The sequence below is a fragment of the Myxocyprinus asiaticus genome, chromosome 1 (assembly GCF_019703515.2).
Source record: "Myxocyprinus asiaticus isolate MX2 ecotype Aquarium Trade chromosome 1, UBuf_Myxa_2, whole genome shotgun sequence".
Taxonomy (NCBI): domain Eukaryota; kingdom Metazoa; phylum Chordata; class Actinopteri; order Cypriniformes; family Catostomidae; genus Myxocyprinus; species Myxocyprinus asiaticus.
Window position 1 is genome coordinate 25,669,934 of NC_059344.1, and position 15,181 is coordinate 25,685,114.

General features: G+C 41.3%; 1 protein-coding gene and 1 long non-coding RNA gene across 3 annotated transcripts in view; both read right to left on the bottom strand.

The window, feature by feature from the left end:
- LOC127414174 (calcitonin gene-related peptide 2-like) overlaps positions 1–12,409 on the bottom strand; it is a 29,828-nt gene extending 17,419 nt beyond the window's left edge. The window contains exons 1-3 of one of the 2 annotated variants that reach the window (XM_051652015.1): positions 11,641–12,409; positions 10,689–10,908; positions 8,475–10,587 (exon numbers count right to left, since the gene is read on the bottom strand). In XM_051652015.1, the coding sequence (XP_051507975.1) occupies positions 9,723–10,587; positions 10,689–10,906 (1,083 nt within the window). In that variant the 5' untranslated portion in view covers positions 10,907–10,908; positions 11,641–12,409 and the 3' untranslated portion in view covers positions 8,475–9,722. Of the gene's footprint in view, positions 1–8,474; positions 10,588–10,688 lie in introns of those variants that run through there. The other variant, XM_051652099.1, reaches the window with a different exon arrangement.
- Positions 3,290–8,347, bottom strand: LOC127415741 (uncharacterized). Its single transcript, XR_007892991.1, has 3 exons — positions 7,490–8,347; positions 7,093–7,374; positions 3,290–6,952 (listed from the first exon to the last, which is right to left on the bottom strand). It is a non-coding gene; the product is annotated as an uncharacterized LOC127415741 (long non-coding RNA).
- Positions 12,410–15,181: the final 2,772 nt, after the last annotated feature.

Consider the following 15,181-nt stretch of genomic DNA (forward strand, 5'->3'; position numbering starts at 1 on the left):
GTAGGCTTTGACCGTTAGAGATGACGTAAACCTACAGGCCTTGGACGGGGGCTTTAGGCACCTGCACCAGGTGGCGGCGCTCTGCGGGCATAGGTGCACCGCGAGCGCCTTTATCCACCGGGGGTTTGCCGAATAACCCTTGGCCGCCCCACCATCGAGGGTAGTGAGAGCGGGGAAGCTGAAAAGATCAGGACCGGGCAGTAAAAAGTGCCTCCCGCGACCTTGTCAGCTCTTCATGCACTTCTGGGAAGAAAGGAACGGGGCGGGGCGTGGCTTTGAGCGGCGCCGTGAGCCCAGGAACCAATTACAGAGCCGCGAGGGTTCAGGGAAGAGCGGTGAAATCCACTCTAACCGACGCTCGCGGCTGTCCGGGAAAGCATGTCGTCATCTCCGCGTCAGCCTGTGACTGGGCGATCGACCCCGAAGGGAGGAGCCCAGCTGAGGCTTCCGACTGGACGAGCCCGCTCTCCGATGCTGCGCTCGAGAGCTCATCACTTTCGCGGGCTCCGAATAAGAGGTCGAACTCGCCGTGAGACAAGCCGGCGGACTCACACGGAAGCCCGATCGGGGCAGACGAGCGTGCTGGGGAATGGGAGGTCCGCGGGGGGATATCCGGCGGAGGCGGTCCCATTGGGGTCCCCAAATCGCCCCCAGTGCTAGCCGCACTGGCCTCAAACCCGTGGGTAAAAGGACCGAGGCGGGAGCCTCTGGGGTGGCTCGCTTTCTTACGAAGGCGAGCCACGACCGCAACGTTGCCATGGACATATTCTCGCAATGAGAACGTGACCATCCACGAACGCTGTCTCCACGTGAGCAGTGCCCAGACACAAAAGACAGTGATCGTGACCGTTAGAAGGCGAGAGATAACGAGCACAACCAGGAATAACACACAATCGGAAAAGCATCTTTAAAAAGACGTTCCATGTGTGCGCTCTTTTAGAGAAATATATACTCTTTTAGAGGGGAAAAATGCTCTTTCAGAAAATATACTCTCTAGTTTTTCTGCCGAAGCGCCCAGGGGCATTCTCTGCAGTGCACCAGTGCAGAGGAGGGAGAAGCCGCTGAAATGCGCCGTCAGATCCAGCAGGTGAATGAACAGTAGTATTCAGCTCAGCGAGCATGACCGTTCAGCTCCAAAGAGAAAATCTGAATGAGTGGTTGCATACCAGCTCCTTTTATACCCGTATGTTCGGGGGAGTGGCATGCAAATACCACTCGCCAATTTTCATTGGCCTTTTATCAAAGACCAGAGGTGTCTCGTGCTCCCAAGTCTCGTGCACACCAACGTCGAGTGAGTGACAGATAGGGAACTGTGCTTGTGGTGTACATCAGAGGGTTGTTATCTGTGTAGGCTGTGAAGTGGGGTACAAAGAACAAGTAGTCTCTAAACTTCTCACAGACAGCCCACTTCAGTGCGAGGGACTCCAGTTTCATATTAGTCTGTAATTTTGTTTGGCAGAGGTCAGAGTTCTCGACCCACATCCAATAACTCTTAGTCTTCCCTTCTGCCATCTGTATGGAGTGTAATAGGCAGGTTAAAGTAAGAACTGACAAGGTTATTGCATCAATCAGTCAACACATGGTTCTTTGGTGTTCCTCAGTCCACTCTACTGGGGTCCGAGATGGTAACTGGACACTTTTCCCTCCTCCCTTCTTTGTTCTTCCGTGGACTGTTTCTGTTGTGCTCTTCTTCACTTGCGATAGGTCATAGATTGGCTTGGCAATTTGAGAAAAGTCCTGGACATACAAACGATAGTAGCTCAGAAAACCCAGCATCTTGTGAATCTCCCCAACAGTGGTAGGTGTCTTGGTTCTTAATGCATGCAATCTAGGTCTTTTGGATCAATACAAACTCGGTCGGCAGAGACTAGTCGTCCAACATACCGCACTACCTTCTAAAACATCTCATACTTGGTCGGCCTCAGTTTTACGCCATGTCACTGGAGGACTTGTAATACTTCCCGCAGTCCTTCAACATGTCCTTCAAATGTTTTAGCAGAGCACAGGACGTCATCCAGCTATGGGATGCAGCCTTCATCTCTCAGTGTATCCAACATTTCCTCCATATTTCTTTGAAATGCAGCAGACACATTGGTCAAACCAAAGGGAATCCGTCCCCATTCATAGGAGACCCCATGGAGTAATGAAGGCTGTTATGTGTCATGATCCCTCAGCTATGAAACCTTGGTGGTAGGCTTTGCCATGGTCCAAGATCGAGAACCAAATGTATCTACCCAGGGAATCTGTGCAGTCTTGAATTCTAGGAAGGGGGTGTCTGTCAGGAACTGTTTTCTTGTTCAACAACCTGTAGTTGATGCAAAGTTGTAGCATCCCATCCTTTTTATGGACACAGATCACTGCTGAATAAGGTGATTTGGACTTGACAGTCCACCCTTTTGCAAGAAGATCCTGTATGTATTCTTTTACTTCTTCATACAGGTGCTTCGGATCTAAGGTGTATGATCTCTGAACAGGAATATCATCTGTGAAATTGATGGTCATTTGTAAGTTTGGAATGTAGCCCATATCTTCATCATTATGTGCAAATGCCAGTAATTCTTCATAGAGTATTTTTCTCACTGTGCATTGTTGTTCCTCTGTCAAGATGATCCCATAGCATTGTGGCATCGTGTGACAGGACTTGAAAGAGTGACATGCATGTTCAGATTGTTTTTGCTTGTTTCAGGGAGTTAATGACATTGGTCAGAGCTTCAACTTGTACACTCAGTTCTTGTATGGTTTTTGTTTTGCTCTTTTTCATGAAGTCATGAAGTCATTGTCTGTTATATAATTATATTTTAATTAAGTGTACTGTGTGAACTTCAAACAGTAAACTGTATATTTTTAACCAAAAATTATTACATTTTGGGCCTTTATGATGTTTAGAAGTTCCAGAAATTATTGCGTTCAGCACCTTTACTATTTTAAGGACCAAAAAGGACCATTACTTTTAGACCTCAACAACCCCAATGGTTTGAAAGACATGGTTATGGCCTTGCTCTCAAAACAGCATTTCCCACAAGACATAGTTTATGAATACAAGCTATGCAATTTTTATAGGTTGCAATTAAGATAAAAGGGTTATGCCACTCTGAAGGCACTATCATGTTTATGAGGTTCTGTTTAATGATAAAGTGGATAAGACTATTTATTTATTCCTTTAATTATTGATTATTTATTTATTTCCATTTATTTCAGTGATTGTGGTGCACTATACAACAATTTGAAAGTGTTATACTGTTGTAGGTCTTCACATATTTATTATGGAAACTAGGAACATTGTATGCAGGTTTTTGATATTTACTTTGTTGATAGACAGATAAGGGCATCTCATGTGAAAAAAAAAAAACATTTATTCTGGACAGTATTTGTGCAGTATAGCAAAAACTCATACAGATTTACTCAGTCTGTCAAAATTTAGATTTAGTCAGCTGCAAAAAAACAATGAGTTAAACAACTTAACAGCTCAAATAATACACAATGTAGTGCCTATCCTCTGATGTAGAATAAGCTGCTATACATCAATTTCTCTAAGTTCGTGGGGCAGGAGAGCAGACCATACAAGAGAAGTAGTATAGTACGGAACCTTTGACATTTATTTCACAACAGAACATTTGCCTCTGCATGAACTAGAAATATGTCACAATAATTATCATAAACAATTCTTTGTTTGGGCATTGACTTAAAATTAAATAAATAAACAAAAATTAATGTTTTCCCCTCCAATTTTCCTTGACTGAAATCGAAAAATATAACAATGTCCTTTCAATAGGAAAGTCTTTGAAATGTTCTTTAGTAACGTTTCCTTTTTTATCCTGTTACGAAAATAAAGGAAAATAAAAGTGAGTTCCAAACAGGCTTATCTGTATTACCTTGCTTGAAACACAAATTACGTTGTTCAAATGATGTTGTGACTCTTGAAGCAGTCGGCCTCACTTCTTCAAGACGCCATCTTGGGTGTGGAGTTTGTGGTGGACAGGCTCGTCATCTCATTCCCCAAAATGGTTTCACACTCATATAAAAAACCAATCGGAGCTCACAACAAAACTCCTTTAAATATGCTTCTCCGCTGGAAATGGTACATGAAACATCCAAACAATACATTAACCAAGGTAGATCTTAGCATAAGTTACATGGATGGCACTTTTACTTAGATTTTTTTTTTAACTCATTCTCCACCACAGTGTTCTCTCTCTCAGGATCAACAGTAAAAAAAAAAGCTTCCACGCAAATGCACCACACAGAAGCGCCCCCAATTGGTCAAATATGAAATAACACAAACTGATTAAATATTTTAATTTTTTTTTTTATATGGGTTACACCCTCCCTCTTTAAATCAGCTTGAATTCCTTCATGCTTTGACTAACGAACCAAATACATTAACTAAATATGCCAAATCTTGGGTTTATCATAACCGCCCAACAAACCAAGAGTGTTGTTGAAACTCTCCAGCACAGTATGGACAAATGTTTTCCCAACTCAGGATAATGAAAATGAGCAGGTGGTCTTCGTGACCTTGTAGACCTTCTGACAACATCATCATGGACATGGTCTTTTACACTTTAATTTACTTGTGACTCATTTACATTCATTACCTGGATCTCCTAAATCCAGCATTGGCACATCATAATTGTCTAAAGAATGATTTGCTTTCTCTGCACAAAATGACAAGTCATTCTCTTCACTAGAAGACTGTTCAACCGGGTCAACAGACTTCCTATTCCTAATTTCAACACTTTCATTAAAAATTGTCATCTCCTACACTCAACAACCTTAAGGAATCAAGAGCAGAAAGCTCTTCCTGAGGATTGGACTGATTCACAACAGGAAGAGTAAAAAGTGTGCCTTTGTTTTTTGGGATGTCATAGGTCTTTGTAAACCTTTTCTCATTGGAAACTGAAGGACTTACAGGAAGAAGAGTATACTCATCATCTGAGGAAATATTTTCTTCCTCTTCTACTGGAAAAGGGGTTTGTCTGGTCCTAGGCCTATGCACAGACTTTGACTTAGGAACATCTACTTCCTCTTCAGAGAGATAACCACAGGGAAGCAACAAATCCCTGTGAAGGGTTCCAGTTGAACCCTGCTCACCAACAGGATGGACTACATAAATGGGTAGATTTCCCATTCTCTTCACTACTGTATACACAGTAAACTTCCATATATTTGCCAACTTATTCTTACTGTGCAACCGAAGATTTAAAACACGATCCCATTTCAAGAGTGGACTCTCTGTCATGTTTATCATAGCGCACTTTGTTCCTTTTAGCTACCTTCTGGGCATTCTCAATGGCAGTTTTGTAACTCTCTTTCAGCCTAGATTTCAGATTTCTCACATACTGCGAGTGAGAATGAGATTCATTCTCCCGAACAGGCAAATTTAAAGCAATATCTAATGGTAACCTAGGTTGCCTACTGAACATCAGTTCATAGGGACTAAACCCTGTTGACCCATTCCTTGTGCAGTTAAATGCATGAGTGATAGGCTTAACCCTTTAAAGCCTGAGCCCAAAATTCTGAAAATTCCATTCTGTGCCAGAATATGATATTTATATCTAAATTAATATTATATTCATATTCATATACAGTTTTTTACGAACGCTATGACAATTTTTTCAATACTTTTAACAATTTTCCTAAACTCTTAATGCACCAACACACCTACAACACACAATTGGCAAAACGGTTAATTTCATGCTCAAACTCACACATTGTAAACTAAACTCCAACACTAATTTTCAAAATACAATAATACACTAACACAATACACTATGTCTACCAAAACACTGCAAACATGTCTCAAAATCAAATAATTATTCCAAAACACTAACACATGTTCTCTTCCAACAGGAACATTTAGTCAATCATAGCACAATGTCATAAAAACACTAACATCAGATGGAATTACAGAAACTGTATTATTTTATGTGTCAGGTCTGCCCTTATACAATAGACAGTATATTGTATTGATCATAGATTGTGTTTTGCACCTGCAGTTTCTTTTGAAGCCTCTCTACATTTTTGTTTTGTTGTATATAGTAAATGCATGCATTTTGTTTCTTTTGCTGCAGAAATTCAATACAAAAATGAATGACCCATCTCAGAGTAGCTTTATAGAATGTATCGTTTATGAAAAAAAGAAGACAATTGCTGCAGTAAAGGCTTTATTTGCAACAGGACATTACTGCAAGATAACAAAAATTTGCAATAAAGCTGCCATTTATTATGTGAAAATACAAAATATACAAACAGAAAAAGCCACAGAAGAATAAAAAAAAAGAAAAAAAGGAATCTAATCTGCCCGGTCTTCTGTATTTGGCCACATGTTCTCATCCACATCACACCTGATATCTTCTCTGGCAAGGCATCTTGGGAAAAATCTTTTGGCATGCCTTATCCACCCCTGGCAGTGTTCAGCTGTGATGTCTTGGCATGCAGCATCCATTGCATCCAGGAGGGACATTTGTTCCTGTGGAAGATGGTCAAAAACCTTCCATCTCCAGGCTGAGAAAAAATCCTCAGTGGGGTTGAGGAAAGGGGAGTAAGGGGCAAGGAAAAGGGACATCATCCTCAGATGGGCGTCAAACCAAGCTGTGACTGCACGGGAATGGTGGAATGCCACACTGTCCCATGTGATCACATATATTGGCAAGTGGTCTCCCACCTGTCCCCTTTCTATCTCTGGCACCAGTCTTTCATGCAGGTCTTCTAAAAACAGGAGAAGGCGGTCGGTGTTGTAGGGGCCAATCTCACATTTATGCAGGAGTGCACCGTTGTTGGAGATTGCGGCGCACATGGTGATGTTGGCTCCTCTCTGGCCCGGCACGGTAACTGTGGTCCTTTTGCCAATTATGTTTCTTCTGCGCCGACGCCTTTTCGCCAAATTGAAGCCAGCCTCGTCAACCTAGATCATTTCATGTGGGACTTGATTGGCCTCCAAATCCATGACTCTCTGAAAGTAATCAGACACAGTATGTATAAATGCTTTGCTGTATACCTACTGTATGTCCTACTGTACTCCAGGTTTATAGAGTAGTTTACTGCAAAACACACTATGTATAGTACAGTAATGACTGTATTGCATAACCTTACCTGGACGTATTGGCGACGGAGTTCTTTGATGCACTCACCGTTTCTTTCAAAAGGAACTTTGTATAGTTGTTTCATTCGGACTCTGTGTTTAGCTAGAGTCTGAGAAATGGATGTTATGCTGATTGCTGCAATGTTCCCAAAGATGAGGTTGTCCTCTACAACTCTGGACTGAATGTCCTTCAGTTTTATTTCATTGTCAGCAATCACCATGTTGACAATAACAAGTTCCTGTTCTCCATTTAGGAGCTTTCCTCTGCCCCCTGAGGGAGGTAGACTTTGAATCTTTAGAGAGACAAAATACAGTTACATATTAGAGACCAAACGCATACAGTCACTGTAATACATGGTAAAATTATTTACACTTTGCAGTAGTAGAAGCCCTTATACAATATCCTACCTGTTGGTTTCTCGAAAAATCTGGACAATGGATGCCACTGTGTCCCGGCTGAGATTTGGCTGTACTCGTTCACCAGCCTCTCTGTACGATAGCCTGTGGTTTATGACATGGTCTATGATAGTAGCTCTTATTTCATCAGTTACCCTAGCTCTGGCCCTTCTTTGAGCGCCACCACGCATTCTAACTCCTCTCCCTCTACCTTGTCCTCGTCCAGGCATTCCTCTCCCTTGTCCTGGTACTTGTCTTCCTCTCCCTTGTCCTGGTGCTCATCTTCCTCTCCCTCGTGCAGGCATTTTTCTTACTTTCTTTGTGTTGCTCTATGTTGTTCCTTTTCCACACAAGATCAGCCCAAAGAGGTCCTCTTTTACTGTATACCATATGGTCATGCGATTGAAAGAACCTCAACACCTGAGTGTGTTTCCTAGATGGGAATCAGCTGTGATTTATTTGCATAACTTCAGTCAGCTGTTTCTCAGTAGCAATGGAATACAAAACAGGGGATATATTTGTGTTTCAATTCACAATATGAACAGCTGTTCACTTTGACTTTAGCCTATAACTTATGTTTAGAACATGATGTTATCTGTTCTGACATACAGTGTGAAAGCATTTGTAAATTTGGCAGTAAAAATCCATTGATTTGGTCTTAGTTGAGCATGTGTGTAAAAGAAGTTCAAGCATTTTAAATGTGTTAACTGTATGCATTTTGTGTCAAAGCAACAAGAAATATGTTAATTGTATAGCCTACACAGATGGATGTTGTGCTAACTGTGTTAAGAGTTTAGGAAAATTGTTAAAAGTATTGAAAAAATTTCATAGCGAACGTAAAAAACTGTAACATCAAACACCTGAACTGTATATACCATATTGAAGAGAAGAACTAGTGCTTTCAAATTATATAAATATATGTATGATTATTTGAGGCTATTCATCCTTTATCAATAAGATTTCACACAGCAATTTTTACAAAAATCTTCTCCGGTCACCATACTTCATCAGACAACTCCATTTTCAACCATTTTAATTACAAGCTAGAGGGAAACTTAGAGTGTATGAAATATACATAATTTTATGGGCAATGTAGAATAAGCAGACAGATTAGAAATATAGTCTACTGTTTAAAAGTTATGACCATTCTAGTGATTAGTGGAAAAACGGAATAAAACAAACATTTAGAATGTTAAAATACATTTCACATGACCACTCCTCAAATACTCCTTTTGAGCACCTGTAATAATAAATTGAGACTGCATCTGAAATTGAAGGACACAAACACTGAAATATACATTTTATGTGTTCAATAAAACACACACTTGATTTAATTTGAACATTAGAATTACATATGAATTACACAGCAAAACATACAAAAATCAAACTTTCGAACTATCTACAGTAAATACATTTTTAATAAAGAGTGCAGGAACAGAATATATATAAATTCATAAATACTATCAACTGCAATACCTGTGGAGAGAAGAAAGGGAGAAAAGAGAGGAGGGGAAGGACGACAACACCAGTAAACACAGCCCAACCTAGGCCTCTTCACAAAACAGTTTTAGTTTTAGTTTTATTTTTCCGATAGCATAGCCAACATCTCTTAGAGGACTCTTCAAATTTAGGGACATGGGCTGTGTGGAGTAATGACGAAGGAGGGACTACAGGCTTTAATGTATGCAAAGGGAAACTTGCATGAATATCGATACCTCCCAGCTGACGAGCCAGGTTTTCTCTGAAATCTATCTGGGTTAAGTTCACCGGTCTACGCTCATCCACTGGTGCCTCATGAATGTATTGCCATTCCTTAAACAATATGAAAATATTGATGACGGCAATGTCTATGAAGTGGAAAAAAAGAGTCTTCCACCACTACTGAGCTTTTTGTAGGACGTCGTAAGATTTTATCATTTGGTCTGACCTATCAACACCGCCCATGTTTTTGTTATAATCGCTGATGACAGTGGGCTGGAGGGCTATTTCTTTTGTTCAGTCGCCATCATTTTTTACAAACCTAGTAATTTCGGTTGAGCCATTCGCATTGTGGAAATTGGAGAGGCATGTAACTGCACGTGTGTCCTTCCACTGAATTACAAGTATATTCCCCTCAATCCGACACCACCTCATATCCCCACGAGCTGTCTTGTGTTCCCATCTTTTGATGTCTTTAAATTCTGCAGGAAACAGTTTATGATTCACCCTGCATGTCCCACAGGCATTAGTTCCCATTTCTAACAACTTAACCATAAGTGCTGGGGACGTGTAAAAGTTGTAAAACCAAACATTGTGGCCCTGGTCTTGGCTGCAGTAATGATTCAACTACTTTGGTGGCCAAGTCAGTGACACACCCATCATGACTACCTGTGTAACCATTAAAGTCGAGAGTATACCCCGAGTCTGATGTTGCAATTACCCATAATTTAAAACCCCACTGAGTAGGCTTGCCCTTCATGTATTGTTTAAATCCTGACCGAGATTTAGACTTGACCATACGTTCATCTTTTGCGAGATTTTGGTTAGGCTGAAAGAGCTGCTGGCATTTTTGTTTGAGGTGGTCCATAAGATAACGCAACTTCCTAAGGCGATCCTGATTATCCTCTGTGGTAGGGTCTACAACATGTAGAGCTGCTAAAAGTGCCTTGTAGCGGTCACGCGATATAAATCCCCTCGCCCACGAGCCCTGAAGTGACTTGGTTCCCCAATGACAATGGGAATCAGGGAGAATTGAAAACCCCATGTAAATGAGCAACACAAGAAATTTGTAAAATTCATCAGAGGTCACCTCCATCCAAGCTCCTTGGTAGCTGGAATATGATGGACAGTTTAGGACGAGCTCCCACCCCTGATGGTTTGAAAAGCTGCATATCTCAGCAACTACAGCCTGAGTAAAAAACAGCATGAAAAAGTAAATTTCTCGCAACATCATATTGGAGGTTGACCGCACAGGCTGACGCACGCTACCTAAGTCAATACCGAATGGATGGCTAGGCTTAAATGGAAGAGGTTTTGGTGCCTGTGAATCGATGTCAGAGTACGAGGGATAAGAAACAGAGTCAGGGAAGCATTTACGCTTTCTTGCTGACTTGGGACCTGTGCGAGAATGGCTAGCCATACCCAAAATAATAAGAGTAACAGTGTTAGTGTTACTGTGTGTATCAGTCATATGAGAAATAGAAACAAACAATACATACACATTCATATATACCCAGTTGATGGTCTTGGCTGGGGATCAGGTTCCATCTCATCCTCCATCTCCTCATGGTCTGGATCTTCCTGCAGTAGTTCCTGGTCCAGCAGATCTTCCTCCTGTGTGCTCATGCCCTCATGAGCCATGTCCTCCTCTGCTATGAACCTAAGCTCATCAGCAGTCAGCTGCCTCCTCCTCTTGAGGGTGCTGAGCAGGGAGCCGTAGTCTCTATCCATCTCTACAACAGAAAAAAGTACACAATTGGTAGCCAGCAGTGTGTTCTTCACAAATCCATACACTGAATAGTCATCAAAGGCTTGCAGGCTGATCAGAATGTCCAACTGCAGACAGCCCTCTCACACTTTCCCATTACATGGGAAAATCAACAAGCAGGCAGGTCTGAACATAAAAAAAAGTAAAAAAAAAAAAAAGTTAAAAAAAAGGTCTGAACAACATCTGCTCTCTGCCTCACATTACTTCAGGCGGATTTTTCACAAGCAACAAAATTGGCAAAAAAAGTTATTGATATTTAGTTAAAAATGTACATAGCATTGCTAACTAATGTTTATTTAGCAAGTTTCACAGAAACTGCCAAAAAACCATTTATATAAAAAGAATAGGCTCACCGATGACGGTCACGTCAATTTTTCCAGAAAAAAATTAGCTAGCGCAAATAAATGCTTCGTAACTAAAAGGTTTGACTATCTTCCACAAGCGACAAAATTGGCCAAAAAAGTTATTAATATTTAGCTAAAAATATACATAGTATTGCTAGCTAATGTTTATTTAGCAATTTTCACAGAAATTTGCTTAAAAATAGAGGCTAGCTGCCTGTCCGATGAACGCCGACGGTCATGTCATTTTTTCCAGAAATAACTAGCGTTACTCCTACAAATAAATGCTTCGTAACTAAAACGTTTTGACTTTCAATAGATAATATTGACAACACATGTTAAATAACTTGTCTTACCTCGAAAGTTCACCTCAGTTTTCAATTTGAAGCAGTAAGTCCAACACTGGAGGTAATCTCGCGGCGTATCCTCTCTGGCTCCGCTCAGGCAAATTGAGGATGACGCTGATGACGATACATTTAATATTCTCGCCCAGTAACCCCTTATCCAATCATATGTGCTTTTAGCTTATATTGTCATGAGCATCTGGCAGTTTTCAGAAATAAAATCGGTGATTGGACGGCGAAGATACTGAGACAGGAACCAGGGGAATAATTGCTCCCAAATTTGAACGCTCCGGCTGGTAAGGGTTAACAAAGTCTCGCCAATGTGTTTTGTCTTTTTCGCCCAGAGTACCTAGCATGTTAAGAAGCATATGGTTAAAATGCTCCACTGGATTGCCTCTTGGGTAATAAAGACTTGTTCTGGCTTTTGTGATATCAGCCAATGCACAAAGCTCTTTTATGGTGTGGGACTCAAAATCCTGCCCCTGCTCACTGTGCAGGCGCTCTGGGAAACCATAATGGACAAGAAAATTATCCCAAAGACCCTTTGCCACTGTGGTACCCTTTTGATCTTTGGTCGGTATAGCCACAGCATATCTCGTAAAATGATCGGTTATGACCAATATATCTTTAGTACTGTGTCTATCAGGCTCTAATAAAATAAAATCCATACAAACCAATTCCATTGGCCTGGATGTACAGATATTCACAAGCGCGGCTGATTTTTCGGGTTGTGTTTTCCTCCTAACACATCGCCCACAAGTTTTTATTTTATTCTCCACATTAACAACCATTTTTGTCCAATAAAACCTTGAGCATACCAAGTCAACAGTTCATTCAATACCCATGTGTCCCATATCATCATGCAGATAATTAAGAACCATAGGCCTCAGAGACTCAGGGAGTACTAATTGATAAATGGTTTGATCATCACACAGGCATTTCCTGTAAAGGAGATCACCTCTCATCACAAGACGTTTTCATTCCTTGAGCATAAGCTTCAGGTTTAGAGAATCAGCACTCACATCACTTGGTACCTGACTCCCAGCTTTCATGTATTGAAGAACATGAGAAATTACAGGATCAGCTTGCTGCTGTTTGACCAACTCCTCTTCACTAAAAGTGGCATCATCACACTAATATTTAGTGACTCATCACTGTACAGATCTACAGGTAAGAGCAAGGGACTCGACCAAGGTTATGGGAGGTAAGTTATCTTGCTCCCCTTGCAAAAGGTATATGCTACAAGCTGCAGTAACAGCACCAACAGGCAAGTTTACACAATCTGGCACTGTGATGGGAAGTGAACTGCTCTATTCTCTCACTCTCTTCCAGGAAAGCTTAGTCATTTATCAATACACTGTGAGGAACCCTAGATAACCCATCAGCATCCTGGGTCCGTGCTCCAGCCCTGTACCTGATGTTAAAACTAAAAGTCAACAATGCCGCCAACCAACGGTAACCTGCTGCATTGAGTTTCGCTGAAGTGAGTATGTATGTCAACGGGTTGTTATCTGTGACAACTGTGAAAGTATTTCCATATAGATAGTCCTGAGATTTGTCAACAACAGCCCACTTTAAAGCAAGAAACTCCAGCTTGTGAGCTGGATACCGTGCTTCACTTTGAGACAATCTCCTACTTGCGTAAGCTATCACCCTGTTCTGACCATCTTGCTGCTGATAGTGTACAGCACCGAGACCAGTAGCGCTGGCATCTGTATGGAGCTCATAGGGTAAGCTAGGATCAGCAAATGCCAATACAGGAGACGTGGTCAGCTTTTCTATGATAGTGTCAAATGCCTCCTAACAAGCAGGAGTCCAGCGGCCTGAAAATGAGGCATTTGGGGTAAAATACTTACTACTACTGACTACTTGGCAACCTTTTCTGTAAGGTGGATATCCTGCTGTGAGGTTATTCAATGGCTTCTCTATCTTGGAATAATCCTTGACGAAACGTCTGTAATAACCTGAAAACCCCAAGAACGAACAAAGCTCTTTCAAGTTATAAGGTTTTGGCCAAGTCTTTAAAAAAAGTAACATTTTCTGGGTCCATCTCTACACCATGTCGAGAGACTACATGCCTCAGATACTGCACCCGTGATTGGAAAAACCTACACTTATCTGGTGACAATTTCAGGTGACAATTTCAGGCCATTTTCCCTTAGACGGTCAAGAACATGCAATAACTGGGCTTCATATTCCTCCAAAGACTTGGAGAACACAATCAAATCGTCAAGAAACATTTGGTGCATTCGTGAACCCATGAGGCAACCTAGGGGACACACAAAAGCTGTCTTGGCTTTATCACATTCCTCCATTTCAACTTGGTAATAATCTGATTTCAGGTCCATTACCGAGAACTATTTGGAACCAGTAAGAGTGGAAAAAGCCTCTTCAAGATTAGGCAACACGTAAGCATCCTTGATAGTCTGGGAGTTCAGTTTACGGTAGTCAACACATAATCTGACATCACCATTCTTTTTATGACTACCACTATAGGTGAAGAAAAAGGGGATTCAGACTCACAGATTACACCCACATTGAGAAGTGTTTGCAGATGCTTTCTTACTGCTTCAAAATCACAAGAATGAATGGGTCTTGACTTCTGCTCAAAGGGGGTTTCATCCTTTAGCTTAATATGTGCTACACCTTAGTTGCATGACCAATATCAAGGTCATGAAGGGCAAAGACATCAGAGTAAGCATTGATCTTTGTCACAATTTGATTCTTCCACTCCTCCGACTAGGGTGAATCACCAAAATCAATCTCAAGATTAGAACATGTACGTAGCTGTGCTAGGTGAATGGAAACACACTACAGCAGCCACATTAGTACCAAGGAAGTCATAAGAAGAAGAGTTTTTGAACACACTTTGAGGTATGTTCAGCTCTGCAATGACACAATTTTGTGGTAGTGTGATATCATGATCAGTTTAGTTTCTTACCCAAACAGGAACATTGTATGGCTGCTGCTTAGGAAGAGTGATCAGACAGCTTTAAAAAAAAAAGGTAAGACTGATGTTGTCGGCTGATCAAGCAAAACTTCATACTCTGTGTGTACAACATTTGCTCTCGCAAAACACTCAAGTGCAATTCGCTGACCTGCAGGTAGAACCTCATTGGTTTTACCTCTAAGCATCATCAAGCCAAGGTGCCCTGTGGAACTTTGTTTAGTTCTCAGCTCCAGCGCCTTGAGACTTTAATTATACCCAAGGCCAGCTGACTTGATCTTCCCTCTGTTAGAGCTACAGTGCTCAAGTTAGTTCCTATGAGAAGTGGTATTTCACTGTTCGTACATACATCTGGAACAACAAGAGCTAAAGTTGATACTTCTAACTCTGTTCTAATAAAATCCTTAGGTAAGGTTATACTGACCTCAACATACCCTAGGTATGGAACCGCTTGGCCATTTGCACCTTTGACATCAAGCAACTGGGAGATGGGCTGAATTGGTTGTTCTACCAAATGGTCTTTTTTAAATGACAGAGACAGGGTTGTAACCTGGGACCCTGTGTCAAGCAACCCAGTACATTTAATACCAGAAACCATGAATCAGT